The sequence below is a fragment of the Paramormyrops kingsleyae genome, chromosome 4 (assembly GCF_048594095.1).
Source record: "Paramormyrops kingsleyae isolate MSU_618 chromosome 4, PKINGS_0.4, whole genome shotgun sequence".
Taxonomy (NCBI): Eukaryota; Metazoa; Chordata; class Actinopteri; order Osteoglossiformes; family Mormyridae; genus Paramormyrops; species Paramormyrops kingsleyae.
In genome coordinates this window covers 43592889-43611423 of record NC_132800.1, presented here as the reverse complement: position 1 = coordinate 43611423, position 18535 = coordinate 43592889, and the positions used below count along the sequence as shown (strand labels likewise).

Here is an 18535-nt window from a genome sequence, read left to right as displayed (position 1 = left end):
TTCAAGATCCTTTTTACCTCCAAATCTCCCACTTTACCATCACCAAAGCAGCCCCAGACCATCACATTGTCTCCACCATGCATGACAGATGTCGTCAAGCCCTCCTCCAGCATCTTTCCATTTGATCTCCGTTCTTTGTGATCCGAACACCTCAAACTTAGGCTCGTCTATCCATAGCACTTTTTCCCAATCTTCCTCTGTCCAGTGTCTGTGTTCATTTGCAGATCTCAGTCTTTTCTTTTTATTGGCCATTCTGAGATATGGCTTTTTCTTTGCAATTCTGCCTAGACGACCAGCATCCTGGAGTTGCCTCTTTACTGTTGACATTGAGACTGGTCTTTTGCGGGTACAGTTTAATGAAGCTGCCAATTGAAGACCTATGAGGCATCTGTCTCTCAAACTACACACTCTAATATATCTTTCTTCTCACCGGGGCCTCCCTCTCCTGTTTCTATTGTGGTTAGAGCTGGTTTGCACTGCTCTGTGAAGGGAGTAGTACACAGTATTGTACCAGATCTTCAGTTTCCTGGCAATTTGTCACATGGAATAGCCTTCACTTCTCAGAACAAGAATAGACTAATGAATTTCAGAAGAAATTTCTTTTTTTCTGACCATTTTGAGCTTATAATCAAACCCACAATTGCTGATGCTTCAGATACTCAAATAGTCCAAAGAAGGCCAGTTTTATTGCTTCTTTAATCAGCACAACAATTTTCATCTGTGCTAACATAATTGATCAATTAATCTTTTAAATGATAAACTTGCATTAACAAACATTATTCAACTGGAATGATGTTTCACCTGGCACATGCATAACTGAAACTGTAGTGTATTTATACAAAACAAATTAAAATAAACTGAAATTACAGAGAAAATGTCTTCAGTTTTCATTTTTGTAAATTTATTTTATACATTACTTTAGGTGGATGATTTATTTTTTAGCTGTGCCAGTTTTACGTGTGCAACTGTACGGAGCCCTGGAAGGGACATGGAGGTGAAAAAAATTAATTGGTTTGGAAAAAAAGATTGACTTTTGCAAGATCCTGCAAAACCTTTGCGAGACCTTGCAATACATTTCTTCATACTGTGTGCGTTTAAAGTACAAAAGATAGAATTAATGGACTAATTAGTGTAAACCATATACTTATTATTATACACATATATATATATATATATATATATATATATATATATGTATATATATATATATATATATATATATATATACTTAAAGGTATTACAGCCAGTAAACTGAATATAAAGCTAACTTTACTGCGGTGTCTCGGTTACGTTTTAAACTCGAACCCGCTTTCTGGAGTATTTCAGTAGCTTATAGATCCTGATATCCCCACATACATCATCACGCGAGAATACCAGGGAGGTATCCCCGAAAGTGGGTTCGGTTAAACCATAACTATACACCATGGTAAAGTTAGCTTTATATTTAGTTTTCCAGCTATAATATATTTGGCGAAAGGAAACAATACCCCTTGGTTTTACAGATTTCTGTATGGGCGAATTTTAATCAATATTTCAATGTTGGTGTGTGCGCTTCACATTCAATATCCCAGCTGTCTTGCTTACAGTTACTGGCGGTGAATGGACATAGTGCAATTGTTAATGAATACGTTTAAAAACCCATAATACAAAAATGGCATCATGTGCATTGTCTCCCATAGTTTAATGTTTAAAGCACACTTCAATGGACATGTCTGTATCGTTTAAGTTTATAAATATTAGCCCATTAAATCTACCTTTTGTACTTTAAACAGAAACAGTAAAGTTGTTAATGGAAAAGTATGGCGGGATATTGCAAAAGTCCATTTCAAACTTGTGAAATCTCGCAAAAGTTTTTTCCCCTCCATGTCCAATCCGGGCTCCGTACAAACGACAGATGCATGATGTCACATGCCTGTCACAATACAGTTTCTAACTTGATTGAATTGAGCCTCTGACAAATGCCTAACATTATTAAAACTAATCCTAAAACTAATAAAATCTGAACTAAAACTAAGCATTTTCAATAAAATGAAACTGAACTAAATTAACAACCCCACTTTAAAAACTAATAAAAACTAAACGGAAACTGAAAACAAGTGAAAATAAAATAGAAATAAATCTATTGAAAACTACTGCGAAACTATTATAACCTTGATTCAGTCCTCAGGATGTGCCTGGTGTGCCCGTCATCATTCCCTCCATTTTCTCCCTCCCCCAGTCCTCACTCTCCAGCCCAGACCTCCAAGACTCCCTGGTGCTAGATGATGAGAAGCCAGAGAAGGAGAAGGAGGGGCAGGATTCCTCCTCCTCTAAAGCTCTCGATGCCACCAGGAAGGTGCCCAAAACTGCCCCAGTCCTACCAGTAAGCTGTCCCACTAGGTCCCCTCTTCCATTGCTACCACTTTATAATGCCCCATTACTTCTATGGAGGTTGCTTTCATAGCATGCAGTTCTTGGCGCTGCCACGTGCTACTTTTTTGTGCAACAAGCCTCAAAAAGCTCTCTTATACTACAGTTTGAGGTTTAGGTTAAAAACACGTTGTTGACCCAAACGGCAGTATGGACTGTCACGGTCCACGGTGTCCATGTCACATGAGCTCTACATGTATGTCCAGTCATCATGGTGACCAGCCTGTGTGTGTGTGGGGGTGCTTTTTCAGACCAGTGACAAGTCAGCCTTGCCCCCCAAGCCTGTCGTCCCCCCCTTGTCCTCCGGCACCGCCCCCCATGCCTCGGCATCAGGGGGCTCTTCTGAGCCCCCCAGCATGGAAGAGCTCAAGGCTCAGCTCAGGGACCTGCAGGCCGCCGTGGAGATGATGAAGCTGCAGCACAAGTATGGGGGGGTGGATGCAAGAGGGTGGATGGGGAGGGGGTGGGGGGGAGCCCGCGAGTGCTCTGTCTCCTGTGTGTGCAGTGTTACTGAGATTTTCCAGATACTCCCGTGATAATAAATTATATTTCCTGCCCCCCCCCATCCTCCCCCCTGCAGGAGAGAAATTAAGCAGCTGACGGGGGAGCTGGATGAGGAAAGAAAGAGCCGCCTCACTCTACAGGTGAGTCTGGGGGGGGGGGAGGCTGCCCAGATCATGCTAGCACTGGGTTACTCTGCTAGTTCAGTCTTTGTCAGCACTAGTTGGATGTTTCGTCACACTGTTTGGCCATTTTGTCATATTAGTTAAAAATACTACTCTTACTAGTCACTCTTTTTCAGTAAGTACTTAACTAGTGACCTATAAGTTTCCATGCTACTTAACTGGTGAGCTAAAATGCTCGCAAGGCCAAAATGCACAAAATGCTCAAAATATGTACTGGCCGAACTAGTGAAAGCCAAAATGCTCATTAGTTAAACTAAATTCTAACCAGAAGGAAGGAAAAGTGCATAAATTGAATCTATGGGCTCTCCAGCAAGAATCTCACCCAGTGAAAATGTAACCCTATAAAGCAGGGGTCTCAAACACCAGTCCTGGAGGGCCGGAGCCCTACACAGTTTTTGGTTCACCCTCATTTAACACACCTGATTCAACTCCTTGTGCTAATTACTACACAACTCTTGAGCTGAGTCATTTGTAGTGGAAGGGGGAAAGAACTTAATTACACAGGGCTCCGACCCTCCAGGACTGGAGTTTGAGACCCCTGCTATAAAACATGATGAGTGAGGTATTACTAGTGCTGAAGAACTTTGGGAAAATATCTAATCTCAGTTTATCTGACAGATACCGCGATATGTGATTTGAATATTAAGTCAAGCTTCAGTTCAATATTTAGTGTGTAATGAATTTACCACATGTGATGCAGCATTACTACATGAGATTATTAAAATATTAACTGGTCTATATTCCAATGCAAGGATGAGAACTTAAACATGTGACCTGCTTCCAACATGCATGTATTACTTTTTTACCCTTGTGTGCATATCTCAGGTCTTTAGTGATCAGGCATATACATATTTAAAAATCAAGCCACAGGTAACTGTGGCTGTGCAAAGCTTTACTGAATACCTCATTCCTGAACACTAAGAACCACTCTTAATCAAACGGAACTTTTTACATGGGCATATGATGAAGATGGTCATATGATTCAGTGAGGACAATGTTCCTAGATTGTCACATACTCTTCATTAACAAACAACAATTTGCTATAAATTTGAGGCAAAATAGCTTATTTATTTGTCAAAAAAAGTGCTGTGTTGTTAGCAACCTGAACAAGGTAAAGTGAACAGCTCGACCGCTTTTTCACCCTTTTGTTTCCTGGAAGTCCCATGTACACAAGGGTTAAATTAGCAGAGAACAATCAAACATAAAACACTGTCACATAAGCTGCGACTGTGTTAACATAAAGTGATAATAAAAATAACACAATTCCGGTAAGAGATAAACAATAGGGATCCTGCAGCTGCATGGACCCCTAATATTTACGGAGTGATTATTACGACAGAATTCCTTGGTTGTGTAAAATAGATTTGCGCACTCAGAATTTAGTTTTGTACACCCGTGCAGAGATTTGCACACTTGTATTTTAGTTTTGTACATCTGTTCAGCAAAGTTTGTTTCCAAAAAAGTATGCACAAATTTGTAGCTTTAAGGTTCACATATTTTCAAGTGCGCAAACTTAATATACAATGACGAATCAGGATTATAAATTCACAAACTTGCGCTTGTAATGCTGGGATATCAGGCTGCTTTGTCATGTACACAAAGTTTTGTAAACCCATAACTGCCAGACACAGAGCAGCAAGCGGGTGGGATCTGTGCACCTCAAACTAGAGATGCACCAATACCGAAATTCGGATCGGTATCGGGGCCGGTCCAGACCTATTTGACGGATCAGGTATTGGCCATGCGTGACCGATCCACATCCTATACTTACTTATTTAGTTTTTGGCAATCAATCACATGACAGCTCTTTCCTATTTTACATGTGTTTTTTTGCGGCATTGAAATCGAATGCTATCGCTGCCCCTCAGTCTTTTTTGCTACTCAGTGGGTGTACAGTGGGTGTACAGTGAGTACAGTGACTTCCGCCTGCTGTGACGTCATGCGCATACCCTTCGCAGTACGAGGAGCGTAAGATAAGATGTGATGATCTGGGAGTATTTTACGCTTTTAACAGAAGCCAGTAGCACAGCGATTTGCAATCTATGTAAAATAAATTTTTGAGCTGGGAATAGCGTTTAATGGACAATCCCATTTAACAAAGTGCACGCAACTGCGAGACAAAACAAACCAATGGATGATTTGGGAGTCGCTAACTTAATTGGACTGTTTTGAGAACTCGCTGCAGCTTGTGATACAAGAGAGGCTGCCATCGCAACAAAAGTGTAACTGCGCTGACGCCAATGGGAGAAAAACTGTTAAAATTTTAAGCATTCGCAATTTGTGTATACTTGCTTTGAAGATATTCATATTGAACTGCAAATGCCTTAATAATATATAAAGTATAACAAAGTAAAAAGAGCTCTTGTATCGGAATCTGTATCGGTATCAGCAGTTGTGTATCGGAATCGGATCGGAACTGAAAAAATGTGGATTGCCCATCTCTACCTCAAACAATGACAGTCAGTAAAAATTGTTTGACTTTTGTATCGGGAATTATTGCCTGGATTCTCCTGACTATCAAAATGCTGCTCCATTCACACGCCTTCAGGACAGGAAGAAATCTAACCCTGCCTTCAAGTCGTGTCAGAAAAATCGTAAATACGAGATGAGCGCACGTGAATGCCACTACAAAGTCGTATTTACCAGTGGGAAACTTGGGACTTTATTTAAGCCCCGAGTTCCCAAATTGGAAGCGTGTCAGTTACGGCAGAGACAATGAATAGCTCCACTGTGAAAGGCAACTTATTTTGAAAGCAGACCATTTTATGTCGCGTGTCACTGCAAAACTGTTTTGAATGTTTTTCATCGTGTACCATGAAAAACATTTTGACAGCCTTTTGTCTCAATATTTGATATGTAGCAGTTGGCCACCTGTTGTTTGAGCAAGGGATTACGGAAAGTAATCTAGTCATTTCTTTTGTTTTGCATATTTTGGCATTGAAGGAACGCAAAATAAAGCAAAACAAGAACTTGCTTTCTTATCACCTCCATTTTTCACGGACTTAACCGATTGAACGCGCGTCATGTTATAATTACAATTTTCCAACTCCCTAGTTGGATCTTCAGCATGTATGCAGGGTCTCCTTCCCTGTTTGTGCACTTGTAATGCCGATTCATAGTTGTAACACAGCTTCTAAAAATGTTAAAATGTGAAATTGCATGAAATACATAGGTAATTCACTTATAGCTCAGCAGCGGAATCAGTATTTTTTGCACCGAGAATGTAACGTTTTCCATGGGTTTCATGTGTTTTTTGTGGGTGTATGGGGAGTCGCCTTGGGCCACTTCTGATTGGTGAGCATGACTGGCACATGAGGAGCACGGCACTTCTGATTGGTGAAAATGACTGTGACACAAGGAGAACAGCATGAATTAGTAAAAAATATCTTCAGAACAGTTTGAAACTTTTGGTCAGTCAAGCTGTAGAATGCATTTCCAAAATTGCAGTCTTTGCGATTTGGAGATCACATTATTTCGATTTGAAGTTGATAAATCGTTCTGCCCTAGGTTCTACTGTTTATTCATTTCCCATTCTAAAATATCCTAACTTCACTATATAGATCAGTCCCTCCAGGATTTAACGATATTTTTTGTGATTTTTGAATGACTAATTTGTGGCGGTGTTTTCTCAAAATTTGCAAGAAATTTTGCTATTTTTTTTTTACTTTGGTAAACTCCATCCAAGGTCTACATAGGCTAGTGAGACTCAAAATGAGTGAGAGAATAAGAAAACCAACAGGCAGACAGATTAATTGCATGAACATTTTTTTTTTTATTTTCTGTTCTTCAGTCTTGATGTAATTGCCTCAATAAATCCCAAGATTTGTGAACACAAGCCCACACAGACATTGCCCACATCTTTCCACAAATGTTCAAAATGAGTCATTCAAAAATAACTTAAATTCTTAAATTAACTTAAAAACTTAAATTAACTGTTATTCTGAAAAACTTAAATATAATAAGCTTTAAAGCTGAAATAATAGGTAAACACCAGAAAATACTAAATTTGTTGTGTCTTCTCTCAATTGCCTCAAAAACAGAGATGCCTTTAACTTGTAGAGATCAGCTAACATCAACACGGCCCAAAACTTTTCACAGCTAGAAAAAGAGTGATCTGAATCAAACTGATAGACACAGAAACATTTTCAACATTTCAGTGTAGCTGCCTTCAAACACCACATTTTCCAGAAATGTTAATGTGACTTTACATCTCAGTTTCATCAAATGCCTCATCATCTGCTTCCGAAAAACATACTCAAGTCGCTGATTATAGTACAGTATAGTATAGTACTTACTCACAAGAGGATGGTCAGTCTTTGAAAGAGGTATGTTGAGTGCGATGCACATGCGGACCCAATCTTCACGTCTGCGAAAACACAATTACTTATTCTAATGACTTTACATTATTCTGAGCAACCACCACCACACACAACATCAGATCCGCATCAAAATTATATGCCTAACAATTTTTGGGTAATTTTTTGCAAAAATTATGTGATAGGATACAAAATATGCAGCATCGTGAAAATATGCGGAAAATTGCTGATTTCGCGAGATTTGATGGGATCGCAAAATCACGAGAAACTGGAGGGACTGATTGATGCAATAAAGATACGTCTAAGTGAGAAGGAGTGCAATCTCTCTGTTTGCAGATGGGATCATTGCCGTCGTTTTCACTGCTTATTAAGTATATTTTGTTGCTAACACAGGCAACTGACACTAATCGACGTTTCTGCGAATCCATCCAAGATCAGTAAAGTTAGCAGCCTAACACGAAGCACGCAAAGCTGATAATATGCAAATACAATACAAATACTGTATAGTCATTGTAACAGTGATAATAAGAATAGCTTCCAACATACAGTATAGGTAGCCTGGTAATAATTTATTCTATGTCCGTATCATGCAGAAAGCCAGAAACAGAGAGCTTGGTCAGATGCTCAGACTATTTCCTGTATTTCGCTTCACAGTCAAATCTATCAGATTAAATGTTCTGTGTAAATGTCATTTCAGATTAAGAATGCAACTTAAGTGTTTGAGAAAGATGAGCCATGGCAGGCAAATTTCCATCCCTGTCATCCACTTTTCACTGCCATGCACCTCCTTGAACTTGGAAGTGCAAAAAGAGAATTAATTGAGGTAGACTCTGAAACAACTCAGCTGATAATTTCGCTCCGCTTGGCTTACTGGCCGTTTTGGAGTAAACTATTCACTTTGTTCGGAACATGAATATTCATATCTGTGTGTCATGGATCTTTGTGCTGTTTCCAGAAATAGAGTAGCCTAAATTATCACGAGTCACTCCATTTCGATAGTTGTTGTGGGACCAATACTTTTCTCTTGTTTTATTCTGTTGGGGATTGCATGGGACAGATTGCCGTTACTCAGCGGGTATTTTGTTATTCTTGCAAAAAAAATCTTCACAAAGCATCTTAAGGCAAAAATTCACAAAGCCCCCTTAGCAGTAAAACTAGCACCTAAGTCTGGTTGAATTAAAAAGTAATTAACAGGACTCCTAAGTCACTAAGACAAATTCACAAACAGTTGCAAAATTTCTGCTGTCAATCCACGTTGCAATGTCATGGAAACATTAAACGAAAGCTGAATGACTTAAAGCAGGGGTATTCAACTAAAATTTAAAGCAGTCCAGTTAGAGAAAATTTCTTGAAGCAAAGGTCCAGAAGATCATAATGTCTAACTATTTAGTGTGATATATATTTAAGTAACCTTAAAAAAAAAATAGGTTTAGGTTTCTTGTCATGTCCTGCACGTGTCTATCCTTCTGTGTGCCACGCCCCCTCGCTGCCTCATGTGGAATCCCCGTGTCATCAGCTGTTTCTAGTTGTGTTTCATTAGTTCTGTGTATTTAAATCCATGTGGCCCTGGGATGGGTGGTTGGCCTCTTCGGTGCGGGCCTGGGTGGGGGTCTGGGGCTCTGGTGCCCGGGGCCTGGCCGTTTCCTCGGTGGGTGCCTTCCTGCGCGGGGGTGGCCTGTGCTCCCTCTGGGGCGCCGCCGGGGGGGGTGGGATGGTCCATGTCTGGGGGGCCGGCCTGCGCTGTTTGGGGGGTGGCATGTCTCGAGCCCGGGCTGGTCTGCCACTTTTTGTCGTCGAATGAGTGGGTGACTGAGTGCGGGCTGTCCTTCGGGGTGGGGGGGGATGGGGGTTAGCTCTTGGCGTCGGCGCTGCTCCGGGGGGTTGTCGCCGGGGGCCCCCCGGGTCCGCTCCATCCCGTGCCGCGGTGGGGAGCTGGGGTGCCTAATGAGCCAGCTTGGTTAGCTGGCTCTCTTCTGCCAGGGGGTAGTGATCTTCCCCCTGGTATCATGAATCCCAGCCCCTCTCCCCCCTCACTCACATAACATGCCACGCACACATGTAGGATCTTGGGGTGGGTATGTGCCGCGCACGCTGCAGTGAGGGGGGCCATTCACATGGCCTTACTCGCTGTGCTGCGCGGCCCTCTGCCTCCCCTTGTTTTAATTACACTTTAGTCATCACATATCAGTATACACACAGGGCCTTGGGGGGTGGGGGCACTACCTAGAGGTTGGTGGGTGGGGCCGCTGAGGTGGTCTCACTCACCTCTTCACTGCTGCCCGCCCCTCAATTTTACTTACACCATATACATTGAGGGTCTTGGCGGGGGGGTGATGAGGAGGAGAGCTGTTTGCAAGCAGTGCTCCCCCGCGCTTCCCCCGTCAATTTTAAATCCATCTTAAGTTTCTCAACAGTCATACTCACTCACTCCTTACACCACATACATTCACCAACACATGCATCCAACACTCCACTTCTCACACAGGTGCGTGGGGGAGGAGAGTGGGCGGGTCTTCCTACACCCCCGCTCCCTGCCCGCGATGGTGGGGGGGCACTCGGGCGGGCGTCCGGCTGGCGGCGCCCTGGGGTTGCGGCTGGCGCTGGGGGGTGGCGTCCGTTCCCCCGCATGGCGGAGGGCGGTCCGGAGTGGATGGGCTTATGTCTTTTTGTCTCTGTGTATGTGTCTGTGTATGTTGTGTGAGTGGGTGTATGGTCTATGTGTATGGCTGAGAGGTGTGTCTGCGAGGTGTCTGCGTGGGCAGTGTGGGCCTGGGTCCGGGGCTAGCTGCTCCTTCCTGGGCGCGGCTGCCTCCTTGGCATGGTTGCTGTCCCTCCTCCCCGGGTGGTGGCCTGGGGGGGGCTCGGGCCTCTCCGGCGCGGTGGGGCTCTCTGCCGGGGGCCGGTCGGCTCCCGGCCGCCTGGGGTCCTGGGGCCCTGGCTCTGGCCCGTGCGGGAGCGGCCGTCCCCCTCGCGGGGTCGGCTGCCTGTTGCCTCTGGTTCTCTGGGGCTCGTGCCCTTTTGGCTGCGGGGGGCTGCGCCTGGGGTCTCCCCCCTCCTCCTCCTGCTGGGGTGGGGACGCGGCTGTCGTGGGAGCGTGGGGCCTTGGCTCCTCTGTGCTCTTGGGGGGCCGTGGATGCCTTGGGTCTCCTGGGCCTGTCTCCGCTGGCCTCTGGCTCTTGTGGGGTGGGGTTGCGGCCCCCCGCCCTTGCTATCAAGTACATTCCATGGAGAAATTCACACGCACCCAACACACGTATACCCCCACACAGAAGAACACACATGCAAACCCACTTCCACACTCCCTTCCAAGCACATGCAACAATTTTGGATGTCTGTATATCTGTTTTATTTTCTTTAATTCTGGTTGTGTCTTTGTATTTGTCCATTTTTGGTTGTATTTCAAATGCTGTTTTATTTTTTTTTATTTTTTTTTCTCCTTGATATGTGCTTTTTACGTTACTGTTGTCTTTCTTAGCCTCTCTCCCACTGTTGTCTCCCCCTTTGTTCGTGTTTTTTTTTTTTTTTTTTTTTTTTTCCTTCTTTTCTCCTCTCTCGCCTCCTCTATAATCTCTCTCCCTACCCCTTTTCTTCACTATCACTCCCTTCCGGACAGCTCGGCAACTGGAATATTTCACATGTGTTAAAAATAAAATACAATAAATATACAAATAAAAAGAAATCAACCAACATGAAGGGCCTATACAGAGTCTATAGAGCCCCTCATGGCAAAGCAAATATGTCTGACACAGCAGTGCATTCAGACCATTATTCTGCTTGCTAAAGCTGCCGGACAGGACACATTTAAAAAAAAAAAAAAAAAAAGAAAGAAAGGAAAAAAAAAAAATAAAAAAAAATAAATAAATCCATGTCTGTGTACCTTTAGGAGTCTGGTCATTAACGTTATGTAGTGGTTGCATGTACCTGAGCGTGGTTTCCTAATTACACCCTGTGTTAACGCAACTCCTAAGAACATAAAAACATAAGAACTATACAAACGAGAGGAGACCATTCGGCCCATCGAGCTCGCTTGGGGAGAACTTAACTAATAGCTCAGAGTTGTTAAAATCTTATCTAGCTCTGATTTAAAAGAAACCAAGGATTCAGCTTGCACTACGTTATCAGGAAGACTATTCCATACTCTCACTACACGCTGTGTAAAGAAGTGCTTCCTTAAATCCAGTTTGAAATGTTCTCCCGCTAATTTCCACCTATGGCCACGAGTTCTTGTATTTGAACTAATGCTGAAGTAACTATTCGGTTGAACAGCATCCAAACCTGTTAGAATCTTATAGACCTGGATCATGTCCCCCCTCAGTCTCCTTTGCTTGAGGCTGAACAGATTTAGCTCAACTAACCTTTCCTCGTATGACATTCCTCTAAGACCAGGAATCATTCTTGTGGCCCTACACTGCACCTTTTCTAAGGCCGCAATGTCCTTTTTAAGATATGGTGTAAGATATTCTAGGTGAGGTCTCACCAAGGAATTGTATAATCTTAACATTACCTCCCTTGACTTAAACTCCACACACCTGGAGATGTACCCCAACATCCTATTGGCCTTTTTTATTGCTTCCCCGCACTGGCGAGAATGAGACATGGAAGCATCAACATACACACCAAGGTCTTTCTCATAATCAGCTACCTTTATTTCAGTAGGTCCCATAAAATACCTGTACTTTATATTTCTGCTGCCTACATGGAGTACCTTACATTTGTCTATGTTAAATTTCATCTGCCAGGTGTCGGCCCAGTCACTAATTAAATCAAGATCCTGCTGAAGCTGCTGAGCCGCTAGTTCAGTATCTGCTACACCACCCACCTTGGTGTCATCTGCAAATTTCAGCAGTTTACTGTATATATTGGTGTCTATATCATTTATGTAAATTAGGAACAATAGTGGTCCTAAAATTGAACCCTGCGGTACCCCACTATGAACGCAGGCCAACTGTGACATTGTGCCTCTTATAACTACTCGCTGCTTCCTATCTGTTAACCAGTTATCAATCTAGGTCGCTACAGTTCCTAAAATACCTGTCGCTTTGAGTTTAAGTGAGAGCCTCTTGTGGGGGACAACATCAAAAGCCTTTTGGAAATCTAAGTAGATGACATCATAGGCCTTCTTATCATCAACTTCCTGAGTAGCTTCCTCAAAAAACTCCAACAGATTTGTTAAACAGGATCTACCTCTCCTAAATCCATGCTGGCTATCCCTCAAAATGTTATTTGAGTCCAGGTAATCTACCATTTTCTCTTTGATCATAGCCTCCATAACTTTACCAGTTATACAAGTTAGACTGATTGGCCTATAGTTTGACAAATTACTTCTATCCCCTTTTTTGAAAATGGGCGTTATGTTGGCATGCTTCCAATCAGAAGGTACCACACCTTCAGATAAGGATTTTTGAAACAGTAAAGTTAAGGGTCCCCGTTCCATGCCTCATGACATTTATAATGGAATAATATTGATTTGCTGCGTTAGTCTGAAAGTGTGAGTGTCATGTCAGATGCTTGAGATTTGGCAACCCTGAAAACATACATTTTTTGTTTCACCTGAGTTGATTTATATAACAAATAACATTACTTTTAGTTTATACAGTTGTTTAAAAAGCTGAAATTTCAACGAACATGAAGTCACCAATAACCTATGTCTATTTATCCAACATGTTATATAATAGGCCTACACACTGTGTTTGAAAACTTTTCAGCTTTACAATTTCAGGACAGACCAGCCACTCTGTTAGGAACATTACGCTTTTTGGTTGCGGGTGTTGCACATTAGCGCAAACGAGGGGCTGCATACGCCGAACTACGTCTTGCTTGGAGGTCAAAGACGTTGGACGTTCATTGACGTGGGAAACGGAACCGCCAATGTGCCAAACCACTACCGAAAAGACTACAAAAGCTGCGCCGGTTAAAATAGAAGTGCCCTGTCAGGTTTAAAATAATAACTTTCTGTTTTGGCTATCAGTCTGGGTCCGTATGGGACAGCTTCTGGGTCCGGATCCAGACCGCAGTCCGCCTGTTAGTGACCTCTGACTTAAAGGATACTGCGTCCGTCAGGAGGGAATAATGATTGTTGTGGAGCTTGTGAGAGATGCAGTAACATCTCCAGCAAACAGAAACAACCGAATCATATGCATTGGAAACTGCTTACAGTGATCATTATAACCATTCTTCTTTTTTTCTTTTTCTTTGTCTCAGGCAGATTACCATCTACTGTAATTGACATTTGTATATTTATTACATGGATATAAGGTAATAAAACGAACAACGTCGCTATGCACTGAATTTTATTGATTTTAAATACAGTACAGCTGTTTCAAACACTTTTCAAATTACTGAACTGTATAATTCAAATACACTAATACAGTACTGTACGTAAAATATACCTTATTGTAGTTTTGCGGCTGCATCTCGTTGGCTTGGTTTTGGCAGTTTGTAATAAACTTTGATGAGTCCATATTTGTCATTGAGAGAAAATGACAAACCATGTTTTCTATGCATGCAGCATCAGCCTCAGGTAGCTAGCCAGGTTACCGCAAGACAAAGGTGGGTGGTCAAATGAAGTTAAAAAAAAAAAGAAAAGAAAAAGAATCAGCGTAGTTTTGATTTTTTTTCTGTATGTTGTCATGTTTAAAAAGACCCAAAATTAGCACTGTAAGCGAACTACTTGATTACTATAAGCAACATATTTAAACAGTATTTGTACAGGAATGATCCTGTGCCGAGCTTGGTGATCCATATAAGCGGTTGATCAGTATATCTGTGATCACTATAAGCCGTTTGCACTGTGCTTTTTATTTCTTGTCATGCCATCCAGATCTGCTTCCGGTTCTCACACCCAGATCACAAATAAAGCTTGGGTCTCTTCCGTTGTCCATGCATTATTATTACTTCTTTTTTTTTTTTACTTAGTTTATTGTCTTTTTATGAGTTTGTAACTTTTTTCAAGACAGCAGTATTATTGTGCCTAGACCGGGACCTGGTGCCGTGGAAAAGTGTCCAGAGAGTCACAGGGCCCTTTTCCACCGCACCAAGTACCGTACTTTTGGCACTTTACCTTTTCCATTAACTTCCAGTCAAGTACCAGTACCTAAAGTTCCAAACCAACTGAGGTACTTTTTTGCTACTTTGGTACTTTGGGGTGGGACTTGCAAGCACTTTCTTTGTCGATTGGTTATGCAAATAGCCTTTCTCTGAAACAATACAATTCTGAGCACATAGCGTTATCTTCAGGTAGCTAGCCAGAAGCAGACGGGTTACCGCAAGGCAAAGTAGGGTTATCAAAGTAAATAATCATTTTTAAAAAACCATAGTTTTCATTTTTCCATATGTTGTCATGCTTAAAAAGACCAAAAATGAACACTGTAAGACTGCTTGATTATTATAAGTGAATTATTTAAACTGTACTTGTACAGCAATGATTCTGTCCCAAGCTTGTTGATCCATATAAGTGTAAAATAATCATTATAACGATGATCACCATAAGTGATTTCCACTGTATTTGTGTTTATGGAATGTTGTGGCATACATTTTCAACAGCACATGCTGGCCCCTTATCCACCAGTCCCAGTGATTATTGCAGGCAAGCTCATGCATGAGAACTGACGTCAGCCATAGCGAAGGAGTTGGCTCTCTTCCTAACTAAAAGTTGCTCTCAGCTACTTTGTGAATAGGTTTTAGGAAAAAAATATTTGTACTTAAAAACTTTTAGTGTGAATTAGGAGTACTGTAAGTGGTAAGATAAAATGCTTTGTTAATATGGGCCTTGAATGTTATTGATTAGTTATTGTTTGATATACGCGTTTATCGCACATTCTTTTCTTATGGGAGGAAACGGGACTTCAGAAAATTAGGCTACACATCACTACTAACCTCTTCACTATATCCTACGTAAATAAATTCCCAGATATCTATAGCACTAGTTAACGGGCACCTGGGCCCGTAGTCACAAAGCATCTTAAGGCTAAAAGCAGCTCCTAACTTGCCTGTTCAGGAGAAACTCCTAAAAATAATGGGCATGTCAGTCCTGCATGTAGGACTCCTACTTTCTTTGACTAAGAACAGACCTTGATTTAGAGACCCAGACTTTCTGTATTGAGTTTGCAGATCCAATCATCTGCAACGTTTTTATTGTGTTCCTCTCAGCTTTTGTCCAGTTTGATGCCTCATAGTTGAACGGAAAGAAAGAAAAAGCAATGAAGCAGAGCTGTTTTTATGTTTTACTTGCACAAATGCATTTTCATGCTTTATTCTGCATGGATAGTAAGAAAGGAGCTAGCAGTGAACATCAGTAAAACCTCATTAGGCTTTATGGGGTTACATTTTCACTGGATGGGATTTTTGTTGGAAAATCAATAGATTCAATTTATGCTTTTACTAGTTTTACTGGTAAACATTTTGAGCCTCACTAGTTAACTGGTAAGATCAAAAGAAGCTTTAACTAGTTCACATTTTGGCCTTCAATGAAAACTTGTGACAGGCTGAATCGTGATGTATAAGTTCATTGCAGTATTGATGCAGTCATAGACCACAGCCCCCTTAAAGATTAGCAAGGTGCAATTATGCCAGTGTGGCTAACTTTTTAAAGTGGGAAGTGATTGTCAGCTACCGGCCTCAGCTGCCTCGCTGTGTGTGTGTTTCAGATGGAGGTGGAGAGCATCAAGAAAGCCCTCTGCAAGTGAGGGGGGGGTGGGGGGAGGACACAGCCCACCCGGCCCCATGGGCCACAGACTTGAAGACACGTGACAGCCAAAACCTTCTGTGCCAAAAAACAAACAAACAAATCATGGATAAGTCCTGCCCCCTTACTGTTCTAATAGCTTCCTTTGTTTTTATTTGTTATAAACTCTGCCTGTGGAAATGTAGGGTGTCTGAGGGGACAGGGCCAGGCCACCCGGACACCACGCGGGTTCTGGGTGCTGAGCCTCACTGGTACTGTTCCCTATCAAATGAATGCAGCTGTTTCCCACTGGACTGTGGTCCCACTGCATCTTTCCCTGCGCCTGGGGGCTCCTGCTCGTTTAATTTCTGTGTGGGGGAGCCGTAGAGGGACTTGACACACACTAGCCCCGCACGTGACCTCCATGGCGACCGTACACCGAGGCCTTCTTGGTTTTCACCGTCCTTTGCTTTGGTCCTTATGGTGATGACAAGGTTTCATTTGCAAACTTAGTTATTTCTTGCAGAAATCTATTATATAAATATATATATAATTATATATACTTTTGTATTTTGATGTACTAAAAATGCAGTTATGTGTGGAAAATTTTATTAAAAAAACACACTAATTGTTTTTTTTTCTTCTCATTTATTGTAGCACTTGTTTCTGTGGTCCTGTTGTATGATGTTTTCCCTGACAGCAGCCCAGCTGCTTATCAAGTTTCTGCCACCAGGTGTCACCCTAGAGCCATCTTTGCAGTCACATGGCTCTCCTAAAACTGGCACTCAGACACAGCTCACTCAGTCATGATTTGTGAATGCTCAGGAGGTCAGTGGGACGTAACAAAACAACGGCAGACATTCACCCACAAAACAGCAGCTGTTCATGCCAAATGTTTGGTCATGTGAGCATAGTAACATTTCTGGTAATTCTTGGCCTCTGGTTTACAGTTGAGAAAAGGCATTGCTTCATATCCAGTTGTGCAAAAGTTCTGCAGCCAGTGAGGTTGCGCCTTATGCTCGGGGCCCCGAGAGCAAATTCCCATCACTGGTTGTTTGCACAGTTGTGCTGCATAACCTGCGCTTGAGCAGACATGCAGCCACATGCGGCGAGTTAGCCTGCGTGTTATGATTGGGAGTTTACCCTGCATTAGCTCACAGGGCCAGGCCTGTGCACATCCCTGCTGAAGCACACACACATGCAGAGAACATCAAAGCGTGCGCTTCAAAGAGTGGCAGTCATTCTCATCTGGACGATCCACAGCAGCCTGGGATTGAGCAAGAATGGTAGGATTATTGGGGGATGGGATTTGCGAGGACAGGACAGGACAGGGAGAAGGTCAACAGTGCAGAAAATAAACATGGAAGATGCAGGGGAAAAAAACAATGGACCCAGCACAGGTGGAGACTGTATGGGACTAGGGGGTTAAAGACACACATTTGAACACTCCAGTTTATATACTCTGCCAGGATTCAGAGTGGGGTGAACAAATCAGCATGAAGAGCCCCTGTACCCACAGCTGACCCTGTCTTCAAGATGGCTGGAGGGGCACCCCTTCACCTGAGCCAGCAAACACACAGCAACTTAACAGCCCAGCATCCTGGCCCTATCAGGAACAGGCAATTGCCCTTTACTGTGTTTGTTGTGGGTGAGGGTGCCCACAGAGACACAGGCTCGTCTAGCATGACCAGCCACATGCCCCGGTCACTGTGGAGATGACAGGGTGATGTCATTTATCTAGAGCGCCACAAGTACCCGGCGCGATTCCAGAGGGCGCTCGAAGGGCACGGGCACAGCTGGCATCGCCGATCACGCGGCACACTTTTCCTGGCAGTTAGCTTCCGGGAAAAGGCGTAGGCATCGCATGGACCGCAGAGGGTGCCTGGAGAACCGGGAGCAGCAGGGGCAGCACCTCTGGACGTCACTGGCACTGGCGCGGGGACACTGGGACCTCAGCCCTATACACCTCCGTCCCCATTAGAGTACGTCTGTGTTTCACCGGGGTTTGGAGCAGTAAAGAAGAGAAATAAAACGTAGTTTTATATAGTAACATCAACAGGCGCACTGGAAGTGCTGACGCTGGCTCTGTTGATTTTCCTAATCGCGATCTGCTTCGTTTCATATACTAAATTTGGTAGCCAGGTTTATTTGCTTTTAAAATCCACTCCCAGGGAGGTGCTGTAGACACTCCAGTCTTGTGTTAATAGCTCAGTCCCAATGGAAACCTGTCATTTTCACCACGTCCACCGCTGGACATGTTTTAATGGCCCTCGACATTTCTGTTCGACAATGACAATGTTAATATTGTTTAAATGATTCAGTGGCATATGCCTTTGTGTGCCGTTGTTTTGGGGCTATTGAACTTACCCGTACATGGGAATGACTAACCTTTCTGACTGGGGTTTTTACATGCATATTTCTGTCGGCCACATGTACAGGCTTGCTAAACAGAAATACAGGAA

General features: G+C 42.9%; 1 protein-coding gene across 6 annotated transcripts in view; it reads left to right on the top strand.

The window, feature by feature from the left end:
* The window catches only part of sh3kbp1 (SH3-domain kinase binding protein 1), a 55206-nt gene extending 38500 nt beyond the window's left edge, over positions 1–16706 (top strand). For all 6 annotated transcript variants that reach the window (XM_072711430.1, XM_023798324.2, XM_023798325.2 and 3 more), the window contains 4 exons: positions 2219–2362; positions 2661–2833; positions 2990–3053; positions 16057–16706. In XM_072711430.1, the coding sequence (XP_072567531.1) occupies positions 2219–2362; positions 2661–2833; positions 2990–3053; positions 16057–16095 (420 nt within the window). In that variant the 3' untranslated portion in view covers positions 16096–16706. The remainder of the gene's footprint in view (positions 1–2218; positions 2363–2660; positions 2834–2989; positions 3054–16056) is intronic.
* Positions 16707–18535: the final 1829 nt, after the last annotated feature.